The 23,850-nt window shown below is 42.3% G+C and overlaps 1 protein-coding gene across 4 annotated transcripts in view; it reads right to left on the minus strand.

Annotated features, from left to right (window-relative positions):
* Positions 1-23,850, minus strand: part of LOC129329640 (polymeric immunoglobulin receptor-like) — a 75,504-nt gene that overhangs the window by 12,871 nt on the left and 38,783 nt on the right. For all 4 annotated transcript variants that reach the window (XM_054979157.1, XM_054979158.1, XM_054979159.1 and 1 more), the window contains 2 exons: positions 9,052-9,134; positions 6,459-6,641 (listed from right to left, as the gene is read on the minus strand). In XM_054979157.1, the coding sequence (XP_054835132.1) occupies positions 6,459-6,519 (61 nt within the window). In that variant the 5' untranslated portion in view covers positions 6,520-6,641; positions 9,052-9,134. The remainder of the gene's footprint in view (positions 1-6,458; positions 6,642-9,051; positions 9,135-23,850) is intronic.

Raw genomic sequence — 23,850 nt, forward strand, 5'->3', positions numbered from 1 at the left:
GGATGCTGCCAAAGTACTCAGTTCTAATTGAAGCCTCCTTGTAAGGTATAGCCAATACTACCAGATAAGTTGTATGGAAAGATAAAGGGTAGTGGAAGGGAGATCAGGGCCTCCAAGGAGTGGCATATTAAATGATTAAGTGGTTGGGCTGCATGTCAGCATTCTGCTGGTTGGAATCCCACTACTGCCATGAACTCACTATTATTTTGTTCATTAAACTGCAATTTATTTCATACTTCCTTCTGTGTCTCAGTAAGGTGCCAGTATCTCAACTAGGATTTGGTAATATGCAAATGTATTTAAATAAAACCATTCAATAAAAATCAAAATATTAATTAAAACTTTTAATGAGTTGAAAACTGGAACATTTGCACAGATGCTGAATATACATTTTGTCATAGTTTGCCTTATGGACTTTGTTCAACTTGCAATTTCTGCACTAGATAAGTATGGTGCTTAATATCATGACACTATCAATTTGACGCATTCTCACACTCTAAACAAAAATTGTTGGTAGAGTAATTTACAAGATGCATCTTTTAAGCATACGCTTTGGACATGTCCAGTATTTCAGTCCTTTTGGGAAGAAGTCATTGTCCATATTCATTTTCTATTAAAATACTCTTTTATTTTTGAGGATGTTAATGTACTGTTAAATTATTTGCCTGTCTCTTGGCACCTAACTGATGGTCAATGAAGAAGGACCCTTCATGGCCTTCCAGGATGAAGCAGTGAATTTACGGCAGCTGAGTTTTACGAGCTCTCTGCCGTGACCTTCCTGGTTCCTTGGGACTCAAGAATTCGGGCCCCCAAGTCCCCCCCCCAGAGAGGGGAGGCAGGCTGGAACAAGGTGAAAGAGCTCAAGGGATCTGGCAACCCCTGGGAAGTCTTGACATTGGTTCTGAAAGCAAGGACCAATGAAGGAGCCAATATGGCTACAAAGCTGCTAAAACCGAAAGTCCAACAAGCCAAAATGAACTACAGCGAATAAAGCAGATTCCTAACAAGACAAATAAAAACAACTCGAAGACAGCTCAAGAGATTCCACAACACTTTCCATCAAGTAAGGAAATTGTTTTATGGTTTTATGAGGGCTAACCAGCCTGATTGCGAGGCGGCTGCCAGGGCAAAGCTGGGAGGAGGGAGAGACGGAGAGAGATTGTAAAGAGACTCTCTCAGCAGACGGATGGAAAGCAATAAATCTTGGAACATAATTAACAAACCAAAGCTTTTTACCACTTTGATGAGTTTGGATATAACACCTATAAGTAATTTAAAATGGCTTCCTGGGAAGAAGAAGTACTTTCTAAATTGCAAGAAATTTCTAAATTAATGACTGACCTATTAATTAAAGCAGATGGGACATTTGGAGTAGAAATGGATAAAAGTAAGACAAAAAATGACAATACAGAAGAAATCTCTAAAGAGACAGATCTAACTGAAAGAAAAATAGAGCGAAATGAGAAAAAATATAATCTACAAATGGACGATTGTACCAGTACGTCTTCTTGAAGATATAAGGCAGTAGCAAGAAAGGGGCGGAGCCACAAAGCAGACCTGCAAAGAGAGAACCTAGCATTCTACTACTGAAAGGGGAAAAAAGAGTCCAGTGGATTTTAAAACAGAAAAATAAACAGAGAAGTAACAACATTTTTATCAACCCTCGTCAGAATTGGCTGGAAGATAAGGAAATCCACCTTCGGTGGCACAGATGGAATAAGGACTGGATGTACCATTTTACAGGAAGAAAGAAGAAAAAACAAGGATAAGACTCAGATTAGGATTTAATAATGCAGACCTAACCCCTTATCTCTATGGCTCCTTCCTTTTTTTTTCTTTTATAACACCATATATTCTATGTGTTCTGAAGAGACGGGGGGGACTGATGGAGTTATAGAGTTTTTGCTTTCACTACTGTCCTCTTTTTTCCTTCTTATTTTGAAAGAAAGAAAGAAAGAAAGAAAGAAAGAAAGAAAGAAAGAAAGAAAGAAAGAAAGAAAGAAAGAAAGAAAGAAAGAAAGAAAGAAAGAAAGAAAGAAAGAAAGAAAGAAGAAACATGGATTATGACCTAGATTTCCTCTATATGTTTAATGATATGCAATACAGATTTAATGAACGTTTTCGAGGTTCTATATTATAATAGATTTTGAATATCTACTGTCAAAGGGATAGTGATAATGTGATAACTGGGCCCTTGGAGCTTTTTAACTATTCTTAAATTATAGCCCTTCTCTCCAGAATATAAATGAGTGGTTAAGCTAAACAACTATCTGCTCTTCTCAACCTCACGATTATGAGAATCCAAGTAAACAAGTGCAGATGGTTAAGATAAAACAGATGAAGGAGCTACTCTTTCTAAAATGTAAAACTGTGCTTTACGCATAGAGTTATATGGCCTTTCCAGCCTCATCAATATGAAAACACAAGCAAATAAGTTTGGCTGGAACAAAATAGAGGAAAGAGATATTTCCTATAGAATATAAAATTGTCTTTAAACCAAATATTGATTTGGCCTCCCCACCCTTATTACTATGAAAACCCAAGTACACAAGTTTGGAAGGCTTGGCCAGAACAGATGTAAGAAAGAGGGAAAATTAGCACAAAAATGCTCTCTTTATATATTGATGTATACCATTGTTTTGCTGATATCTTTTGTTCTACTATTTCCATCTCCTACTCCTGGAATGACTAAGGGATTAATATCTCTGGCTAAAATGCAAAAGATGGGAAATGTGATCTATCTATAATATACACAAAAGAAAAGATTATTAGAAATGACATAAGGAATAGAGTAAGTGGATTAAAAAGCATAGAAATTAAACAATTACTACAGAAAATAAAAGGGAAACTTGAAGGTATATGGGGCGTTAATTACTTATTTAGTGGCTTTTTGTATTTGGATTGATGGATATGTGTCTTGTATATGAATCTGCTAAATGTTGTTGTTTTGTTGTAACCCTCCCCTGTCTACTAAAAACCCAATAAAACCTGATATATATAAAAAAGAAGGACCCTTCATGCTCTTACAGTCACTAAAAGACTACAACACTGGAAAGTCAAAAGCAAACTTCCTGTAATTCATTGGATTGAGGACCTTATAAAATTATCAACGTTCGAACATATCACATATAGAGTGCAATTGCGTATGGACTTATTTTTAGATATCTGGAAATCTTTTATAAAAGCATATGTATAGATTTGCCAGTAGTGTTTTGGTGGCCAGTATTGGGTTTTTAGTTTTGTTTGTTTGTTTGTTTGTTTCACACTAATAAATAATTTTTTTTAAAAAACATTCTTAAAAATATTTTGCTATATGGAAAATATCTGAATTTTTGGGTAAGCCTAAATACAGATTACAATTTCTTACAAAATTCTAAGTCTGACTTCAAGTTGTATGGAGACGGATGAACCAGAAATGAAAGTGGGCCCCTATTGAACCAAGTAGATGTCTGAACCCAACAGAGTAGTTTGTATAACTGATAAACATGAAGTCAAGTGGCAGAAAGGGTAGCAGTGCCAAAGGTGGAACAAAGTAAAGCATAAAACCAGATTTCCCCTCACATCTGCTCAGGTCCAATTTTAGACCAGGAATAATAGTCATAGATCTAAACCCTTCCATATCTCTGCCACAAACTTATAAAAGAGACTGAAGATATGCCTAGCATACCAAAAAAGGTACAATGTCTGAATGAGTCATTTATGCTGGATATGTGTTTAAAATGTAATCTGGTCAAAACTCCACAATGCAGAATTACATTGGCTCCTCATACGGTTGCCACCCCCTTCCAGAACTGAAAGCAATCTCCAGACAATGGAGATCACTCCCACTGGAGGAAATGGCAACTTTGAGGGTGGACTGTGGCATTATACCAAGCTGAGGTCCCTTTCCTCCCCAAACCCCAGTCTCCCCAAGTTCCACCTCCAAATCTCCAGGAATTTCCCAATGTGGAGTTGGCAACCCTAGTCCCTCACTAGTCAGTTGTGGTGCAATTGCCATTATTTGAAAAGATAGTTATAATGAAGGTTTGCATGATATTGTAAACAATCTGTTGTTCTCGGGGGACATTTCATAGAAAAAGAGTTGTAGGAACTCATTAGCATAATTCATTAGCATAACTCATTAGCATATGCCAAGCTGCTTGACCAGGCTGAAATGGCCAGGATTCAGCTGCTGCCAGACAGGGGAGTGTTTCCCCACTTGGCAGTGGCCCAATCAGAGCCGTTTTGGCCCCAATCCAGGCCGAAAAGGGCCCCAAATGGCTCAAAATGGCAATTTTGGGCACTTTTTGGTCTGGATCAGGCCTCAAACGGCCCAGATCTAGTCAGTGCCAGGCAAGGGAGGGGTTCCCCACCAAGCACTGACCCAATCGTGGTGGTTTTGGCCCTGATCCCGGCCAAAACGGGCCTGGATCATGACTGAAACAGCCCAGACCATGTCAGTGCCACACAGGGGAGGGTTCCCCCACCCAGCACCAACTCGATCCTGGCTGTTCTGGCCCCAATCCTGGTGGAAAAGGGGGCCAAAATGACCCAAAAAGGCAATTTTGGGCCCGGACTGGGGCTGAAATGGCTGGAACCGAGTCAGTGCCAGGCAGGGGAGGCTTCTCCCACCCTGCAGCAACCCGAACAGGATGGTTTCACCCGATCCAGGCCAAAATGGGCCCAAAACGGCCAAAAATGGTCATTTTGGGCCCATTTTGGCTCAGATTGGGGCCTAAAAGGCTGAGACTGGGTCAGGGCCAGGCAGAGGATGCTTCCCCCACCTGGCACTGACCCAATCAGGATGATTTAAGCCCTGATCCAGGCCAAAATGGGCCCAAAATGGCAAAAAATGGCCACTTTGGGCTCGGATCAGGGCTGAAATGGCCAGAACCAGGTCAGTGCCAGGTGGGGCTTCTCCCACCTGACACTGACCCAATCCAAATAGTTTCAGCCTCAATCCAGGCCATTTTGGCCCTGATCCCGGCCAAAACGGGCCCAAAATTGCCTAAAATGGCCATTTGGGGCCCATTTGGGCCTGGATCAGGGCCTAAATGGCCAGGATCGGGTTGCTGCCAGGCAGCGGAGTGTTCCCCCACCTGGCACTGACCCAATCCAGGCTGTTTTGGCCCTGATCCAGGCCATTTCAGCCCCAATCGAGGCCTAAATGGCCCCAAATTTTTCAAAGTCAGGTGGGCGGGGCTACCTGACTGTTGGGGGTACTACCGGAATGGTGTTCTGGTGCACTCCCCCTCCAAATGAGCCCTGGTTGTTCTCCTGGTTTTTTCCAGTAACACTCCTACTTTCCCAGGAGCGAATTTGTGGTATTTTTTCCCAGTTAAGCAGCTGTGAAGTGCAATCTCTGTTATGGGTCATCTTCACATTAGTGTTCTGCCATATCCTCAGGATGATGTGTTGTTCTACAAAACTAGGGGGTATGGAGTCCAGGGATGTGCCATTAGTCAACTTCTTCCAAGTTCCAGTTAACCTTTCATGATTCTTCTTGTTCTTTGCAACTTACCCCTCTTACTAGCATCCTCTGAGTGGGCACCAATAGTTTCCCACAGGGGTCATTTCATAGAAAAAGAGCTGGAGGAACTCATTAGCATAACTCATTGGCATAACTCACCAGCATATACTATGCCCCTTGACATCACCAGAAATGGTTCATTAGCATAACTGATTTGCATATGCCACACCCCCTCGCATCACCTATCCTGGCTTTGGACCCAATCCTGGCCATTCCGGGCCAAAATTGGGCTCAAAATAGCAAAAAGGACCTGGAAAAGGCTGAAAAGGGGCCTAAAATGGTCAGGATTAGGCCACTGCTGAGCAGGAGAGTGATCCACCACCCATCAGAGGCCTGATCCGGGCCGTTTTGGCCTCAATCCAGGATGAAATGGGCCCAAAATGGCTGAGAGTCAGGTGGGCGGGACCACCTGACATGTGACCTCTTTGGGGAACTGCCGGAACTGCGTTCCTGCACGTTCTCCCTCGAAATGAGCCCTGGTTTCTCACTGGCACTATTATACCATTGAGAATTGATGCTCTCTTCCCTCTATGGTGTCATTTCTCCTATCTCTCTGCTCATACTTGGAAAGAAAAAGGTTATGGAATTATACCTCTGCTGATGGCAGTGAACAGAATGATGGACTGGAGCCTTGTGGATCCCCTGTGGTAGTTCATTTCACGTGCAACTCATATGGGAATCATAATGACTGGCTTGTGGGGAGTGGCTCCAGAATGGAACTAACATTAGGCAAGGCAGAAAGCAATACACTGTGAAACAAACCCATCACACTGCTTCATAGATACTCATCACAACAACACGTTTTTCAGTTTATAGTTGCAGTTAAGAGACATTTCTCTTGTAGACTGACTGGAAGCAGACTCAACTGTACCCTCACTTTGCATAGATTTTCAGCACTAATTTGTTTGTCACTGATTCATATCCAATATGTATAATTTTGGTTACTCACCATGTAGGGAAATGAGCAAAAGAAGAAAGGTGGTTACCATCATGCTTGAACTCAGAAACATTCAAAATGGCAAAGGCATCTGAATAGGCACTTGGAATGAGATTCACAAGAACCGTGACGATAGTTTCAGGTGGGTAGCGTGTTGGTCTGCAGTCAAACAGCAAAGTCTGGGTCCAATAGCACCTTAAAGATCAACAAGATTTCCAGGGAATGAGCTTTTGAAAGTAAAAGTTCCCTTAATCAGATATAAGGAATGGAAAAACACTTGCAAAGCCTATCACTATTTGAAATAAAAAGAACAAAATTGATAATGAAAATAGCTGCCCGGCTATGGAATATTTATCTAACATTTTTCTAGCAGCAACAGAGGATATGATGAAGTATTTTCTGCAGAAATAAGCAACCTTCCTTTTATACAGGGATTCCCCCTCCCCCCACCAGTATATTATTTTAGGAAACAATTCATTCTCTATTTAGTTTCTTGTTAGAAATTCTGGGAAATGCTCATAGTAGATTTGACTCTGAATAATGTTCAGGGATCTGTCTGTGAACTTCGGGACTGTTTGATCATAAAACCATTTCCCCATTATCTGAGTTAAACAAATAACTCTTGCTTTTGATTGTGTGCTATATTTTAAGAGCTTGCTGCTTCAAGTGTCTGTCCAGAGCTGCTGAACCATTAATGGATTTTCAAAATGTTACTTTCATTATGCCCATAAAGAAGAAGGCATTTGTATTGTCAGCTTACTCAAATCTGCAGTGGATTTAGGGCATAAAAAGTAGGAACAGAAGTTAACACAGTTCTAGAAATTATTAACAGCTGCATCTAGCAATATGGCCAGTCTCAACTTAATACAATCAGGGTTGTGCTGCACAGAATTTTGTGATTGAGCATGTAACTGACTCTGCCCCCACTGAACCCCAACCAAAACAGAGCTGTGAAGAGGTTTCATGCTATCTGGGGTCCCTTCTACAGCTTCCTCTAGATATCACAGGAGAACAATACAGGCTCTTTCTCCCAGATCCTAAACAGACAAGAGCCAGCAGGGAAGATGGGACTGCAGGAAGAGGGAGCTTTGCAAGGTAAGACAGGATGGGAGAATGTTGGCCCTGGCTTTCTTATGTTGTAAACATTAGACACTACAGTACAGAGCAAGTGTAGTGCAGTGGTTAGAGTCTTGAACTAGGATCTGGGAAACCCAAGGTTAAATCCCCACTCTGCCAAGGAATCTTGATGGGTGACCTTGGACTAGAGCAAATCCACACACCCTTGGCGCGTCCCAGCATTGCGCTAAATGTTCTCTAAACACCCGGAAGTATAGCGTCTTTCTAGCGCAATTCAGAAATCGCGCTAGAAAAACGCTATACTTCTGGGTGTTTAGTGAACATTTAGTGCAACGCCGGGATACTCCGAGGGTGTATGGATAAATTAAAGTCCCTTTTGGACAACCCTACATCTAGTGGAATAGGGTTCCATTTCATTTAGTGAAGCAGTGGGACAGTGAACAACAATTTGCTCTCCCTAATGAGAGAGCCAGTTTGGTGTAGTGGTTAAGAGTGGTAAGACTCTAATCTGGAGAGCCGGGTTTGATTCTCCACTCCTCCACTTGAAGCCAGCTGGGTGACCTTGGGCCAGTCACAATTAGACATGGGCACGAACAGCATTACGAACGCAAAAAAGCCCATGAACAGCCTGTTCAGCTGTTTGTGAACAGGCTATTCATGAGGCCCCATTCCAAACGAACAGGTGGTTGTTGAAGCCTCATTCATTGTTGTTTGTTGCTGTTCGTCAAGCCAGTCTGGCACCTGCAATCAATTCCCATGGCAACTCAGGCAGGGATTGTCTGAACTCCTGCTGTTGCCCTGGAAACCCAGAATCAAAGAGGAGTTTAAATGTCCATTTCCATGCTGCTGCTCAGTGGCACGAAAAGGGGCATTTAAACCCCTGAATCAGCTGCTCATTGGGGGCTTCCCCTACGAGCGGCTGAGTGCCAGCTGCCCCTCTCCTGGTGGTAGAGGGATGGGGAGAATCTCCCTGGCCCGCTCGCACAAGGCAGGTGCAGCCCCAGGGCGCCAGCCCTGCCGGGTGCAAGCAGTCCAGGGAGAATCTCCCCGGCCCATTTGCATGGGGCAAATATGGCCCTGCAGCTCCAGCCCTGCCGGGTGCGAGCAGGCCACGGATCTCCCCAGCCCACTCGCACGGGTCAGGAGTGGCCCTGGGGCACCAGCACTGCTGGATATAAGCAGGCCAGGGAGAATCTCCCTGCCCTGCTCGCACTGGGCAGAAGCAGCCCCAGGGTGCCGGCTCTGCCAGGTGCGAGCGGGAAGAAGAGAATCTCCCCGCACTGCTCACACCGGGCAGAAGAAGCCCAGCAGCACTGGAGTGGGGCAGGGGGCTGGGGTTGTTTAAAGGGCATTGCCGCTTGCAAGTGGCAGGGCAGGGCACTAGTGAGCACTAGATACTTAATAAGACAATCTTAAGAACTGCAATGAAAACAAATGTTTAAGGTGACTGATGCAGAAGCACACCTTCCAAGAAGTGACTTGGATCTCCCTGAAAATTACTACCAATCAGAGCAGTTTTCTTACTTACCCACTCCTGATGCAGTCCAAACTGACCCCTGAAATGCTGGTTTGAGGGGATGATGGACCCAAGGAACTGCATGAGTTGGAGGTCTGAAGTGAAAAAGGGAAATCAGTGAAAATTACCCACCCTTTCACCCACAGAAATGTTAGGTGGGATGCAATCCAAATATTGCGGGCGTATTACAACACAAGAAATGTTTTTTGAAGTAAATGGCCCTTATTCAGAAATACTCTAACACAACTAGGTATTACAAGCAACTATTAACATATGCAATTTTACTCACATAGAATATGTATGTATCACAATGTACATGAGTTGTACATCCAGTCTGGTTCCCCATGTTTTGGATAGTTGTAAACCTGATTCCTAATCCAAGATTCTTGCATCCTATACCTGGGACTTTGATTCTTTTTGCCTAGAGAGTGTTTGTCTCTGCTGAATTTCTTTTTGTTAGTGTCCCACCAACCAAGATAATCTTGAATTTTATTTCTGTCTTCTAAGGTGCTAGCTATTCCTCCCCATTTTGTGCCATCTACAAATTTGATAAAAATTCCCTTTGCTCCTTCATCCAAGTCAGTGACAAAAATTTTTTTTTTTGAAAAGTTTTTTATTGGGTTAGAACATTATTATTTTTACATTACAATCAATTTTCCCCTAATTTTTCATTTCTAACCCCCTCCCTTTCCCCCCCTTTTGTTGACTTCCAACAGCTTTCCCACCCTCTGTCCCTTTTCCCTTACTTCTATTAAATTCCTCTATCTAAAACAGATATACATTCTCCATTATATTAAGCAGTACATCTTTAACTCCTTTACTTATTATACACCCAAACTATACGTCTTTAGATAAACAATATATCCCATTTTCCAGTTTTGAATATTTCTATATAAACCTACATATCATAAACCATAAAAATTTCCCACATTTAAATCAAACAATTTGATTTGTTCTCTATGTATTACTCATTTCATCTTTTTATGGTAATTCTATATAACTCCTCAGATACTCAGTCAATTTAACTCTTCTGTACATTCAGTTTGGTGCATATAAATCTTGTCAAAGAAAGAAAATATTGTTAATTACTCAATCCTCATGTTTAAACCTTATCATTAATTATTCTCTATCAGTTAACCTATACATATCTATATATATCTATCAATTAATCTAACTGCTTATAAATTCACATTTCTCTTCCTCCCCCGGTAAAGTCACCCCTCTCTTTTATACTTTTATTATACTTCAGTAGTTCTCAAACTGCCACAGTTTTCCTCCCACCTCCCATTTCTTCTCCAGATATTGTTTCAGCTTCTCCCAGTCTGTGTTAAACTGCCCTGAGTCCAGATCTCTCAGTTTTCTTGTCATCTTGTCCATTTCAGCCATATACAGCAATTTGTAGATCCAATCTTCAATAGTTGGCACTTCTTGTACTTTCCATTTCTGCACATACAAAAGTCTAGCTGCTGCAGTCATATAAAAAATCAACGTCCTATGATGGGCTGGAATTCCCTCCATTCCCAAGTTTAGCAGCAGGAGTTCTGGGTTCTTATTTATTTGAAACTGTAAAATTTCACTCATTTCTCTTATTATTTCCCCCCAGAACTGCCTAGCTACCGCACACGACCACCACATATGATAGAGGGAGCCCTCATGTTTCTTACATTTCCAGCATTTATTAGAAGTATTCAAGTTCCCTAGCGCAATCTTCTTTGGTGTCATGTACCAACGATAGATCATTTTGAAAATGTTCTCTTTAATATTGATACATGTCGTTGTCTTCATTGTAGTTTTCCACAAGTATTCCCATGCCTCCATTGTTATTTCTTTATTGAAATTTATAGCCCATTTCACCATCTGTGTTTTAACTATCTCATCCTCAGTATACCATTTCAACAGTACTTGGTATACCTTGGATATTCTTTTCTTGTCTTCTTTAAGAAGGGTCTGCTCTAGTTCCGAATTCTCTGTTCGTATGCCCCCTTTTGCAGAGTCCGAATTGTATAAATCTCTAATCTGTCTGTACTGGAACCAATCGTAGTTAGGTGATAGTTCCTCTTGCGTCTTTATTCTAAGTTTAGATACTTCAATTTTAGTTATTTCTTTGTATGTTAAACATTGTTGTTCATTATCAACAGCTCTCGGATCTATCACCTCGTATGGAACCACCCACAAGGGGGTTCCTTCTTGTAAGTAAATTCAAGTCAGTGACAAAAATGTTGCAAATTACCAGGTCAAGAACAGCTCTGCAGCATCCCACTCAAGACCTCTCTCCATATTGATGAAGAGCCACTGGTATAAGTAGTCTTTGAGCACAGTTCTCCAACCAGCTGTGATTCCATCTGACAGTACTACCGTATAGTCCACACCCATTTATTAGCCAAAGTCTCAGCAGATTTTGTTAAAACTCTTTGCTGAAAACAAAGTACATTATGTCCACAGCATCCATGCAATCCATTAAATTAATAACATGGTCAAAAATATTATTCCATATGTTTGGTAGGATTTATTTTTGAAAAATCCAAACTGGTTTTTACTCATCATGGCATAATTTCAATTTACTTACAAACTGACTTAATAATAAATTCTAGTACCTTCCAGTGTATCAAAATAAGACTGACCAGTCTGTATCTTCCTGGATCTTCCCTTCTGGAAGATTTTATTTAGCATAATGAAATATAACTATATAGGGGATGATTATCAGTTATGTCTGCACTTTGATTTTAGAATTCTGACATCCGGAATTCTGACATGTCTTAGTCCTGTTGTGATCAGTTTGCTTTTGTGTAAGTGCTTTTAGTGCAATTCTAAGAACATTTTCTTGGGATTAAGTCTCATTGGATAGACCTGAGTTGGATTCTGAGTAGACCTGTGCAGGATAGCACTATCAATCTGCATCTTTAGCCATGGGCAGATTCTACTGTGATCAGTGGGACTTATTCCCAGGTAAGCATGCAAACAATTGCAATCTTAGAAACTTTCCTTTTCAGAAAGTCAATATATGCTTTGAAATGAATTTTTTAATTATGTTCTTTACAGTGGTAGTTCAAAATTAAATTGTATTTGTTCTCCAAAAAATTTTCTCTCACAGATGTCCAAAGTCAATTTTTCAGTCTCTACAATCTCCTAGAATATATATAACCAGGCAGTAAATTTGATCCAAGAATTTATCAAAAATTAGCCTGTAATCTCTGGTGAAGACAAATCTCTGCTTTTGGCAATCATAATTTTTCACCATACGTTATGTTAGGGAGGGAAGACAGCATGGCATAGCCTGATCTCAGTACCTGGATGGGTGACCACCAAGAGAGACTCTGGAGAGGAAGGCAATGGTAAACCACCTCTGCTTCTTATTTGCCTTGAAAGCCCCTTGCTGGAGTCACTATAAGTTAGTTGTAACTTGACAGACACACATATATAAGCAGTACATATTATGATTGGTCTAGAAAGTCTTTTCACATGGCTAATGTTCTCCTTACATCTCCTAAAACAAATGGAATTTTACTTACCTTATGGTGAATAATTCAGTGCACATTTACTTCCCAAACTTCACTAATTTTGGTAGCTGGCTCACCTACCTTGAAGTCCAATGAATGTTTACTGAACTGTTTGGATAAATATCCAGATACTACGTATGTAGTTACTGAGTTTCTTTCAGCACAGCCTTTCAAAAACTTCCAGTTCACACTGTATCATTACTAGACCAAACCATGAATGAAACAAGCCGCATAAAATCAGGAAGTTCATAGTCTAGCCACAAATATATTTCCGTCACCCTCTGGTAATATAATGAAGTATTTGACTGATAAAAAGAGATAGTATTTGTAGTCATAATCTGAAAAGGAATCCACCTGGTCATCGGGCAGCCAACATGAGATTTCATAACAATGAGTCTATCCATACCTGAACCTGAAACCATAACACAAAGAGGTTTTTTCAGTGAACCGGAACTGAAGGCCCCCCATCTCTCTCAGTTGCCCTGACTCTGAACCAGAACTGAACACCTTCTCCTTTCTTCATTGCTAGAAAAGACTAGATTTTCCCAGAAGACTTTTCAAGGAGAGAGAAGATTCTTGAATTTTAGTTCTGTTTCTTTCAGTGATCATGATTTTTTCAGATAACAAAATTAATCTTGGTTGTTGTGGGTTTTCCGGGCTGTATTGCTGTGGTCTGTAGACCTTGTGACCTAACTGAAAGTTTGCTTTGCGGATGACCAAGGTCATACCCTGCAGCTGTGGACAAGTTTACATCGGGACCACAAAGCGTAGCATCCAGACAAGAATAAAAGAACATAGACACTGCTGCCCACTGAAATTGGGCAAGACTGGGGCCGTTTTCACACAGCCAGGCGCCCGGAAGATCACGTGAAACTCACACCATAAAAGTGTCTTCCTAGCACAATTTCTCAGCACAATCCCGTTTAATGGCCCTTTTTCTGATGTCATCGGGCCATTAAAGGGGATCGTGCCGGGAGATCATGCTAGGAGGATGCTTCACGCTGTGAATTTGCACAATCTCTCGGGGCGCGTGTGAAAACGGCCTGGGACAGAAAAGGCAGGACGCAGAGTAATCCCCACCAGACAAAATCTCTGTGAGCTGAGACAGCCAATTGTCACTAGAAGGGACAGCTGAAAACAGTAGTGGGACCAGAGGAGTCCACCACCCCTCACCCCGTGACAAGCAGAGTTGTATGCCAAATGCCCTTAGACAAAGGAAGCAATGTACAGAGAAGCCAAGCTAAGTGAGCTAAGTGACATACTGTGTCATACATGTGCCAGTTACAAGGTGAATGCCAGAATATAGCCATCTGTATGGTTTGCAGGACAAATTATTTCTGCTTATATGACTATATTACCGATAATTGTACCACTAGAAATAATAGTAATAATAATGGGAAGGAGGAGGATAGTAATAATAATGATTTTCAATTTATTATAATTTATGGTAAGTCCCTCTTGAGAACAATAGCTGGCAAATACATTTAGTATCTTGCGTGGTTCCACTTTAGTCCTGGATACCAACACTGTATCATCTGTGTAGAGAAGGACTGGAATTTCATATTCAGTTAATGTGATGATAATGATGATGATGACGACGACGACATTCGATTTATATACCACCCTTCATGACAACTTAACACCCACTCAGAACTGAGAGAGCTCCTAGAAGCTATGACTGACCCAAGATCACCCAGCTGGCTACAAGTTGAGGAGTGGGGAATCAAACCCGGTTAGAGTCCCATGCTCTCAATCACTACACCAAACTGTAGGTGCATGGAGTGTTGATTTTTGTATGCAAGGGATCATATCATTGATATATAAATTAAAAAGCAGAGGGGCTAAAAGGCAACCTTGCTTAACACCCTTAGAAAAGTGAACATTACTAGCAAGTTGCCTGTTGGGGCTGCAGTGAATTTGTGCGGTAATGTTATCATAAAGCTTAAAAATGAGCCAAAGGAGCCTTTTATCTAATGTTGTTCTGCCAATTCAATCCAGAGGTGGGATCTAGGGACAGAGTCAAAAGCTGCCTTTAGGTCCATAAAAACTGCATATAAGCGACCTCCTGAGAATGAGAAATACTTTTCGACTAGATTGTACAATATAAGATAGGGATCAAGAACTGAGGCACCTAAATCCAGCTTGTTCCGGATATAATATACCTTCAGCTTCAGCAGTTTAGAATGAAGGAAGGCCGTGTATACCTTACTAATTGTTGAAAGGAGACTAATGGGCTGATAATGTGCAGGGTCAGTTTTAGGACTTTTTTATAAATAGGGACTATCATTGCATGTTTCCAGAATACAGGAATAGTACCTGAGATGTTAGGTAAAGAGCGGAGCCAATAAATTACTCCACCAAGATAGATTAGTTTTTAAGAGATCTACTGGTATCAGGGCCAGCCCTGGTGCTTTGCCTGAGCACATTTGTTTAATTAAAGAGCTCACTGTCTCCGGGAGTACAGGCAGCAAGAAATCTATTTGGGGGCCTCCACAGGTTCCCCTCTGATCTTGGATTCAGGATTCAGTGCAAAAATGACAAAATATCCTGGAGGCAATACATGATGGAATGCTAACTACTGCAGAGAGGCCTCTAGTGACTATATTTCAATAGGTTTGCAACTCATTGTTATTAGTAGCTGATATGAGAACCTCCCAATTTTTACAAAGTGCAAGCCACTTTTTGGGCTTTATCAAAATTCTAAACTCCTTCTTCAAGGATATAAACTCCAATGGGTAATAATAGCTACAATGCTGCATTGGAATTTACGCAAAAAGTATGAGCTACTGTCCTCAAAATATTGCTGGGAACATAGGCCCGATAGAGTTGTTGAAAATGAGGAAGTTAAGATCTTGTGGGATTTCAAAATCCAAACAGATAAGAAGTTAGAACATAATACTCCAGATATTACTGTGGTTGAAAGTAAGAAGGTCAAAGTGATTGATGCAGCAATCCCAGGTGATAGCTAAATTGAAGAAAAAGAGACGGAAAAGATAAAATATCAAGATCTAAGATTTGAAGTTCAGTCTCTGGGAGAAACATGTGATGGTTATTCCGGTATCAGGGCCGGATCTATGGTTGCCATGCTCCTGGCGCTGCGTGATGACATCACTCCCATGATGACATCACTCCCATGACGTCATCACGCTGGGGCACCCCCCCCCCGCCCCGCAGCAAGCCAGCTGTCCCAGCATGCCGCGGAGCTCGCAGCAGCATGAGTGGCTCGGAGGCTGCCCGCGCTGTTCACTTGCCCCACAAGACAAGGGACGGCTGGCTTGCCGTGTGCCCCTTGTCCTGGGGAAAGGCGAACGGCATGGGCAGCCTCCGAGCCACTCGTGCTGCCTTTTGCCTTTCCCCAGGGCAAGGGCTTGCTGTGCGCCCCTTGTCCTGGGGCAGGGCCGGATCAACAGGGGGGCAGCGGGGGTAGTCTGCCCCTGGCACCGCAAAAGAGGGGGCGCCGGGCACAGTTGCCAGCCCCAGGAGCACGCCTGGGGAAAGGCGAATGGCGCGGGCGACCTCGGCTTTCCAGCCACCCACGCTGCCTTTTGCCTTTTCCCAGGACAAGGGGCAGCCGGCTTGCCATACACCCCTTGTCCTGGGGAAAGGCGAACAGCGCAGGCGGCCTCCCAGCCACCCATGCTGCCTTTTGCCTTTCCCGGAAGTCAGCCGCCCCTTGTCCTGCAGGAAAGGCAAAAGGCAGCGCGGGTGGCTGGAAGGCTGAGGCCACTCGCGCCATTCACCTTTCCCCAGGCGCGCTCCAGGGGCTGGCAGTGTGCTCCTGGGGCTGGCAACAGCGCCCGGTGCCTCCTCTTTGGCGGCGCCAGGGGCAGACTACCCCCCATGCCCCCCTGTCGATCCGTCCCTGTCCAGTAGTGATAGAGGAGTTGGGTGTGATTCCAAAAAGAATAACTAAACATCTAGGTGATGTTGGCATAAATAGGATAACAACTAGACAGTTGCAAACAGCAGTACTACTAGAACATGCCATGTACAAAGGCAATACTGACACCTAGATTCTTGGATAAAATCTGGTAGACCATAATAATGTCACATAATAATAATATATTTTGAAAGAAGTAATGGTTAAGTAGGGAAGGTGTGTTTATCTGACCTTTAGAGGAGTTTTTTAACATCATGAAATCTTTGCAAAAATAAGGATTGGCTTTAGACAATGAGTGAGACATAGCTAAGAACTCAAAATGTACTATCTGCTCAGAAAGAATCCAAGATACACTTACCCCTTGAACCTTTGGAATAGCAATAGAAGTGGATCATACTACAAAAGGAGGAGTTGTATTCAGACTGTTAATTCAGTTTTAAAGGTTTCTAATAGGTAGACTATGTATAAGATAAGGGGACATAACCTAATAACTAAAATAGGCCTAGAAGCTTCTCTTCTGGTTTTTGTTTTGTTTATTCTTTTAGTTGCCTCTGCTGCAGATCAGAAGAGGGTCATGCAGTGCTCTTTCTCCAGATATAGGCCTGTAGAGTTATCTCTGTACTGTGTTTTAAAGAACTAAGTAAAGCTTTTTATCTTCTTGAGAAAGGTCTTTAGCTTGGACCCAGTTATTTTTAAATATGGACAACTTCCCCTTTTAACTGGTAACCAGAGATTAATGGTGTGCATAGTATGAAGAAGAGCAAGATTTGAGTCTCTAAGGAGTTAAGTTGGTCTCTAAGGAGCAACTGGACCCGAATCTTGCTTTTCTACTACAGACCAACATGGCTACCCCCTGAAACTATAGTATGAAGAAGTACTTCATTTTGTCTGTTATTTTACTAGTGGTACAAGTGAACAAGTCCCCCCCACCATTTTTTTAAAATAATGAATGGGGCAAAAATGCATTTAAAAATTGTCTTTGCAAAATCAACATGGTTACTGTAGAATGCACTCTGTTCTCAAGTGGGTTTGGTGAAATCCAAAGCAAGACAAACACTGACTAGCCATACAAAGTGCACAAAACACAAGGAATCAGAGAAACAACACAAAAGAGCACCACAAGCCTCAATCAAGAAAATTTTGCCTGATTCTGAAACAGTGAATAAAATGTCTTGTAGACAGATGAAAACAGCCAACAAAACAGACCAAGTTCTTGCACCAAAATCACAAGAAATTTTGTTTAAGAAATTGGATGATGCACAGAGGGGTTTTGTTTGTTTGTTTTGCTAGTTGTATCTAACAACCCCAAACACTGAAATAAATTTATCCTCATAAATGTGCATTAGTTTGTTTCAACAGAGGAAATCAAGCATTGCTTGTTTAATTTTTAAAACAGTAACAGACAAGTGAGGCAATTATGACATGGCTCTCCAATATTCTACAGGACAATGTAAGCTATGCCTCTTGTGTATTAAGAAACAACACAAGTAGGTGTATTGAATACTCAAATGAATACTCAAAACTGAATGATCACCTGGGGTGCAAATGTTGTGTAGTCTATAACTGCCTTAAAAATGGAGCACTGAGTTTTAACACAGAAACACTCAACCTCAGAGTATACCGTGAATTTTCTTTTTTGGCCAAGGAGATGAGTCATTTATGTCCTTTTTCGAGTTTGATGAAATGGAACTCAAACATGTACTTTGGCACATGCCAGCAAGATTGCAATCGCTTCTGCCTATTATTGAACAAGTACTACAAAGATGACCAACACTGAGGGCATACTTCTTGCCGGAAAGGGAAGAAGAATTTGTCAAGAAGAACATAAGTTTCATTCATTTTGTTAATTTACAGTCTGTAATGGGAGCACTTTGTGATGCTGTGCAGGAGCACTTGGTGATGCTGTGCCAGGAAAAATGGAACTTAACAACGTTAGCTGTACAGAACTGCACAGTATTCTGAAAGGACTATGTTCAAAAGAGAAGAGCAAATTCTCCAGAAGATCAGCCCAGATAATTTTGGTCAGATCTCTCCAGCTGACAACAGAAAATTCAGAGAGGAAGTAGGTAGGTCACTCACAGAGTGTATAGAATATCTGGAGAGATGGTATATTTTGAAATATTGGTTTTCAAGGAAATGGCCGTGCTCTTACTCAAAAATGATGTGAAAATGACCAGTTCTGAGACTCTTGCTACAGCATTCCATATCAAAACATCAACAAGCAGTATGATGACTACTAGGGCTGCCAGGTTGCCCTCCACCCCCTGCCACCACTCACCTGGCCAGGGAGGGGGAGTTGGGGGAACAGGTGTCACGGGCTGGGCCAGCCCAAGCAGGGTGGTTCAAGTCCAAACCTTAATGCCAGAGTCTGAGGGGAGTTCCAAGAGCAAAAGCCAGGTCAAACCAGTAGTCAGAGCATGAGATAATGCCAGGAGTGAGTCCAAAGTCCAAGAGCAAGGTCAGGTACAATCCAAGGTCATTTACCGGTAGTGTCAGGTCCAAAAGCAGGCATGGGCAAGGAACACAGAGTGGTTGCTGGCAATAGACATGTTGCTCCCACGCCCGGCAGTTCCTCCAGACTGGCTCTTATAGCCAGGCGTGGTTTTCAGCCAGCTGCCGGGGCTCCATCCTGATGCTACTCATCGTCACTCTCCAGCAGCTGGCGTTGGCTCAAGAGGCGAGCACTGCGCCGTCTCTCCTGCAGTTCCAGTCTCTGGCGCTGCCTGCGGCGTTCCTTGGGCGTGGGTGAACCTGGGGGGGGGGTGGAGGCTCTTGGCTGTGCTGCACCTGTAGAAGTCCCTGGCTGAGCTTCCCCTGTGGTGTTGGAACTACAGGGTGCTGGTGTCTCAGCTGCTGGTTGCAAGCTCTGATCAGCCAGCAGCTGTTGCTCCTGATTGCTGGCTTCTGCTGAATCAGGGCTAGGGCTGGCTACACAGGGCTCCTCTTCTCCTGAAGAGTTCTGGCTGGCTACACGAGGCTCCTCTCCTCCAGAGGAGACCTCACTCTCAGACTGGGCCATGACAACAGGTCTCCAGGGCATGCTCCTGGAGTGGAGTGATGATGTCACTCCTGGGAGTGATGTCATTGCAATGCCCCAGGAGCATTCCTATGCTTCACACTGGGCTGATTTGGGCCTGAAACAGGCGAATTGACTCCATTTGGGGCCCAGATCAGCCTGCTGTGAAGTGCAGTAGCGTATCTGGGCCCTGCATAATGACATCAGTTCCCAAAAGTGACATCGTCATGCCGCTCCGGGAGCACGTGCTTGCAAAATACATACAGGTCATCAAAGAGGTATGTGCCGAGTTCCCCCCCTCCCACCAAGATGGTAAAGGGACCTGGCAACCCTAACGACTACCATGTAGTGGCAATCAAGAGATGACCTTGGCTCAAAGAAACTGAAAGGAGATGGGTTGAGGTTTTCAGACAAATGTCAGAATGGTGGCAGTCAAATGCTGAAATTAGTTTCTTTCACACTTTCCATATGTCTACTGCAAGAGAACTTTCAGTTTGACAGCATACTTGGCAAACAAGGACAGAAACAAACTGAATGACACCCTGCAGCAAATGCAAGGATATTGTAACATATAGTTTGGCCTCCAAATTTGCAATATTTCTTATTCAAAATTCATGACAGTGACATCTTAATGTGGTGTGTGTGTGTGTGTGTGTGTGTGTGTGTGTGTGTGTGTGTGTGTGTGTGTGTGTGTGTGTGTGTGTGTGTGTGTGGTCAGTGACACTGCTTATACCCACGCATGATGAAATGATGCCCTGATATTGTGAATGAATTGAACAGTACAATTAATAGCCTTATATCGAGGAGAGGGGTATTTTTCTTAAAGAATAGCTTCAGTGAAGGTTGGCAGTCCCAAGCAATATAAGATCCACAAAAAATTGTTCTGCACTTGTCAATAAATCTGATCTTGTAAGAATGAAAATAAGACTATAAGAATTGCATCACTACATCAGACTAATGTCTGTCATGCCCATCATTGCCCCCCCCCATTAGATAAGGAAGTTCACAACCTAGACATGAAAATAATAGCCAATTCCAACTGGTTTGTCCCCTACAGCTGGTTCTCAGAGAAATGCTGACAGAGACATAGCTAAGATTTATGTACTTAGTGACTAACTTCATTTATAGATAGTCTCATAAAGATTCAAGATGGATTATAAAAAAAAATAAAAAGCTGACAATAAATATAATAAAAATAATGTATAAACTTTCAATAAACATTAAAAATAATATCCCCTTTAACATCCCCTTCATAAAAATACACTCCTGAAAAATTCCATTTTCCATATCCTATGAAATGACAGTAATGTGGGAGCTTTCCAGGTCTGAATCCATACAGGGAGACCACAACAAAGAATCCTGGCTATAGGAACTCACTGATTCTATGGAATTTGCAGAAGTGGATTGTAATCTTGATGAGTTAGGGTGGTGTGCAGCATTTTTCTCTATTTCACCTGCCTTCCCCATCATCTGGCCAGGCCTGAACATTCTCTTTCTGCCTTATCTTTCTGTCTTAGTCACATCCCATTGTGTTAAACTGTGCTTCTGTGCTTCTCCCCACAAGGTAGTAGAAGGGAAGATGGCATCCCTATCTATGGTGGATGCTTGGCACTTCCAATTAGCTAGCCTGGGGGAGTCTGAAATATTTTACTCTTACCAAGGCTAGAATGACTAATCCTGGTGCTTAAAATGTATAAAAACCGAGGGGATAGCTCAGAAGCTCAAACCACAGACCAGGATGATGCAACAGAACAATGCTGTGCAATTGCAGGGGGTCCACCCCTGCAGGATACTTAGGCTACTTATCAGATGGCATCATCTACCATATCAAAGGCTGCTGATAAATCCAGTAATAATAACAAGCATAACCCTTGTCTACACTGAAACAGAGATCACCAACTAAAGCCACAAACACTGTTGCCATCTATTATCAAGTCTGAAACTAGACTGAAAAGACCCAAGAGCAGAAGAGTCATCCAGGAAGACCTGGAAGTGCTGGCTGCCAATCTCTCATTTGTCCTGAAAGGGCAAGTTAGAGCACATCATTCTTCTCTAATGATAATAACCTCTTTCTCTATTGGTTGAAAAAGATGCCGTGTCAACAATTGCTTTATAATGTCTATCAGGGGCTCATTAATCTTCCTTACATGATTTTGATAACCAAAATGGACAAGGGCCAAGTTTAGAACTGGTGGCCTTCACAATTCCCAACTTCCTGAGAATTTAAAGACTCAGGGCCAAGCTACAAGTGACAAATGACACTTGAACAGCAAGTGTATTCCTCCCTGTTCACTTGCCCTCCACTTGTGTTCCACCCGATCCACTTGCCGTTCAAGTGTCATTCATCACTTGTAGCTTGGCCCTCAGTCCTAGTAGTCAGTAAGTGATGGGATACTGTACCTTACTGAGCTGGGCACAAACTAGCTGACACAATGGCAGTGGTGAAGGATTATTTCTTTGTCATTGTCACCACGATCTCATAGCCCTTGAAATGGTCTGTATAGCACTATGTTGGATTCACTTCTAGTTATTTGCCAACAACACTCTAGATTTCTCCCAACTCTCCCAACCCATGCTTGTTAAACCACTGAACTGGATTCTGCCTTGGGCAGATGACATTAGGGAGCAACACTGTCAATGGCTTACAGGAGCTTTGTATGCCCAACTCTCACTGTGGGTTCAGCAGAGCTGCCCTTTGGGATCATAGAATCCCCCAGAATATGCTGGAATCCAATTGGATTCATAAGTATTTACAGTCAGACCATTTTAGCTGGTTCAACTGAGAATTGGTGCCACATTTAGGATTATAAACTGTGTGGAGAAAAAATGTCCTGTCCCTTTAAGAGATGTTTACTGAGATATTGTTTACTAGGTGATATTATTTACCTCTAAGCCATGAAAAGCTTCAGTTGGTCATTTCCACAGATTAAGCCTCTATTAAAGGGGAAGAACATTTTCTTCAGGCCTGTTGGCATCCCTAGACTCATTCACTACGCCTTAAGCACTCCCCAACAAGGTTTCTCCATAGTCCCAAAGACAATCAGGACGGTTGTATGTTAAAACAAAACAAAAAACCCCATAAAATACCATCTGACATAATCCTATCATTAAACTTTTTTAAAATTGCAAATTAGGGAAGATGAGCAAAGAAAAGGAGAAGTTAGAAAGGATGTGTGGTTCCTTTCTCATCTTCTATGTGTTTTTTTTAGTTCAGTTCCCTGATTCAGCTGTACTGCAGACATCTTACAGTAACAAATATCAAAATCATGTCTGTTCTGCATGACACAAAAGAGAATTTAGACTTTGAAATGAGAGGTGGCTTTAGGCAAATCCAGGACTGAGACGCTGACATCTGAACTGGTTACAAACTATGTATGCTAGATGTAGAGGCAGCCTGTTTCACAGAAATTGAGAAATGTACTTTATTGGAACCATCTATTTGAGTAGAATTGATCATAACTGTCTCAATTTTTAAAGGTTTGAGCCCTAGTAGGGCTGCTATCCAACTCCACCCCATCCCCAATCCCAACCCTGTCTTGGCAATTTGTGTGTGTGTGTTTATTTGCAATGCCGGTCACTTACCAGAAAAGGAGCAAAGAAAAAGAAAGTACCCTCTCCCCCTTCAAAAAAATTATACACCATAAGTCAGTAAAATTCAAACATTTGGGAACCTGTTTATAAACTTACTCTGCTTTTGGTGAGCACTTGGTACTTTTCCCTCTACAAAATAAAACACAAGACTTGAATTTCAGTTACTACTAACCAAACATGCATTCACGCGCATGCACACACATACACATATATTCATGGCCGCTTTATACATTATACAGTGGCAAACCTCCCATAGCTTCCTCTCCCAGCTCATTCAGGAACATCTACTCCTCCTTCCTGACCTCATGACCCACCTATCATGATGACCCAGTTTGCGTCCTGAGCCCTGACCCACAGTTTGAGAATCACTGCCCTAAGTGAGCAAATAGTGGGCTTCTCCTCTGGTATTCTCCCCCTCTGACCTACCCAGGAGTCCTCCCCTTGGTGTCACTGCTAGCTCTATTGCCTCTGGTCATCAAAACCAGTTGAGTGCTCATCAAAAGACATGCCCTCAAAATGTGGAAAATTTTGTTGGTCTTTAAGCTGTTACTGGACTCAAATTTTGTCCCTCTCCTGAAGACTCAACAAAGGCTTTGTTTGTTTGTTTGTTTGTTTGTTTGTTTGTTTGTTTGTTTGTTTGTTTGTTTGTTTGTTTGTTTGTTTGTTTGTTTGTTTGTTTGTTTGTTTGTTTGTTTGTTTGTTTGTTTGTTTGTTTGTTTGTTTGAAGCAATGTAAATTTTCACTGTGTGGTGAGGGTCTATGAGAACAAGCCCTTACATCTCTCTTACCGGAGTCTTGTTGGTACAGTGCAGTTTTTGGTACAATTG

Source organism: Eublepharis macularius, chromosome 5, assembly GCF_028583425.1.
Source record: "Eublepharis macularius isolate TG4126 chromosome 5, MPM_Emac_v1.0, whole genome shotgun sequence".
Taxonomy (NCBI): Eukaryota; Metazoa; Chordata; class Lepidosauria; order Squamata; family Eublepharidae; genus Eublepharis; species Eublepharis macularius.